The sequence below is a fragment of the Myotis davidii genome, unplaced genomic scaffold (genome assembly GCF_000327345.1).
Source record: "Myotis davidii unplaced genomic scaffold, ASM32734v1 scaffold281, whole genome shotgun sequence".
Classification (NCBI taxonomy): Eukaryota; Metazoa; Chordata; class Mammalia; order Chiroptera; family Vespertilionidae; genus Myotis; species Myotis davidii.
The window spans coordinates 2,568,529-2,570,654 of NW_006293784.1; the positions used below are offsets into that span (position 1 = coordinate 2,568,529).

Here is a 2,126-nt window from a genome sequence, read left to right on the forward strand (position 1 = left end):
CAAAGAAAGTATATGGGAACTCTGTACTCTTTTCTTTTTTTTGAGAGAGAGACAGACAGACAGACATAGATTTGTTGTTCCACTTATTTATACTTTCATTGGTTACTTCTTGTATGTCCCCTGACCAGAGATGGACATCAAACCTGCAATGTTGGGGCATATTGGGACGACTCTCTAACCAACTGAGCTACCCAGCCAGGTCCTCTATACTCTTTTTGTAACTTTTCTATAAGTTGTAATTACAGAGGCAGGCATAAAAGGCGAGGCAAAAGTATTCATAAAATATAAATGAAATAAAAAATATATTCTTAAAAAAATCAAGGAAGATATGATTTCAGAGACTGTCCTGAAGCTCAATATATAATTGGGCATTTTCAATGGGGTAGAAACACATGGTCTTTTCCATGACTATGAATTTTAAATCTACTGGAGAGGTCAGTGCTAGCTTCATTAGGGTTGTACAAAAGTACAGTAAGTACAAAATCAAATGACATCTTGGTTAACCATCAGTAAAGTGCAGCCTGTCCAATGAAAAAGAAAACTTCACCAAGTTCATCATGACAGCAGGTGACCTAAACAGCTGCTCTATAATATGCTGAAGTGGGCAGTTATGGGTAATTGGGAAGCAGAAACAACATAAGGCCACCCTGAAATAAAGGTTAAGATGATGTAATTAAAATGTTGGATTTTCAGAAAAAGCATCAGCAAATGGACCCAACTGACTCACAGTAATCAGAGAAACAGAGATGGGGGTCATCCTTTTTTGACTTAAGACCTTACACAAAACCATGAAGGAAAGACACATAACTGCAAAGAGCAGCAGACTCTACCCCCAGGCACTTCACCTCAAACCAGAGGGCAGGCTTCCATCTGTCTGTGTTGTGGAAAGAGCTGCTGATCCTGCATTGATCTCCCCAAGACACCTGCACATAGAGATGATGTTTCTACCAGGAATGTCATCTTTAAAGAATTATTCATACACTTACATTTTTTTTAAATGTTCATACAGAAGACTTAATTCACATACTGTTATGTAAATCTAAAGCTTGGATCTCTTCCACCCTACTCACCCTGAATAAGCATGGTTAAATATTCTATATGCTTATGTTAAACTTAGTCGGATTGCCAGCCCTTCAGGTGATTTAAGATTAAACACATTTTTTAAGGCTTTTTGTTTTTGTCTTCCCATTGGGCTTTTTATACCCCTTACTTTAAGGTTCCAAGCATTTTTCTCTTTGGAATTTTAACTTACCTTAAATGCTTCCCCTTTAGAACATTCCCTAGTGCCATCCTATTACTGACCCTTTTGAATACCCTTAATAAAGAGGTCAGAAAGAGGGGTAAAAGAGAGTAAAAGGTAGGGAAGTTTCTGAGTTGTCCTCTTTGAAATTCTGTCATCTGAATATGCTGGGGGGTGGGGTGGGGGGGGGAATCTCTTTGTTAAGAATTTCTCCTCCGGACCTTTAGGCCACACAATTGTTACCCCCTCTGGAATCGTCGGGGACTGTCTTTGAAAGAGTCTGTTGTCCAGTTTTCAGGCCGCGTTAGGTAATTTCCCACCCGGGAACATGGCCTGAAAAGAATGTCGGTGTTTTCCTTCAGGTATAGGTGCCTGGGGGTCAGGGGGAGAGGGAAAGGCGAGGGGTGGAGTGGGAGGCGGGTGATCGACAAGGATAGAAACGGTGTCTCCTCCTCCCTCTGAATGCGAAATAGCCAATGAGGTGGCGCCGCCCGGCCGGCCGGGCCGCCAGTGCCATATAGTATGCAGCAACCCGAGGAGTCACGTTGGGGGAACGGCAGAAAGCAGCTATCCTTTTACACTACTTTGCTCTAGCAGCTATCTTAATGGTGACTGCGTGGTCGGGGGGAAACCTGATCGGCCAGATCCAGCCGAAACCGGGAGGGAGGGAGTGGGCTTTCCGGAGGGGGGGAGGGGGGAGGGAGACGAAGAAGGAGGAGTAAGAGAGGGGGAAAGAAAGAGGAAAAGAGTGCGAGGGAGTGAGGGAGGGAGGAAAATAAACAACAAAAAATGTCCTCTTCCTCCCCCACCGGGCAGATTGCAAGTGCGGCGGACATCAAGCAGGAGAATGGGATGGAAAGCGCCTCGGAAGGGCAGGAGGCGCCTC

The 2,126-nt window shown here is 44.3% G+C and overlaps 1 protein-coding gene across 1 annotated transcript in view; it reads left to right on the plus strand.

The window, feature by feature from the left end:
• Positions 1-1,987: 1,987 nt before the first annotated feature.
• Positions 1,988-2,126, plus strand: part of SIX4 (SIX homeobox 4) — an 11,965-nt gene continuing 11,826 nt past the window's right edge. The window contains exon 1 of the mRNA XM_006767715.2: positions 1,988-2,119. Coding sequence (XP_006767778.1) covers positions 2,030-2,119 — 90 coding nt within the window. The 5' untranslated portion in view covers positions 1,988-2,029. The remainder of the gene's footprint in view (positions 2,120-2,126) is intronic.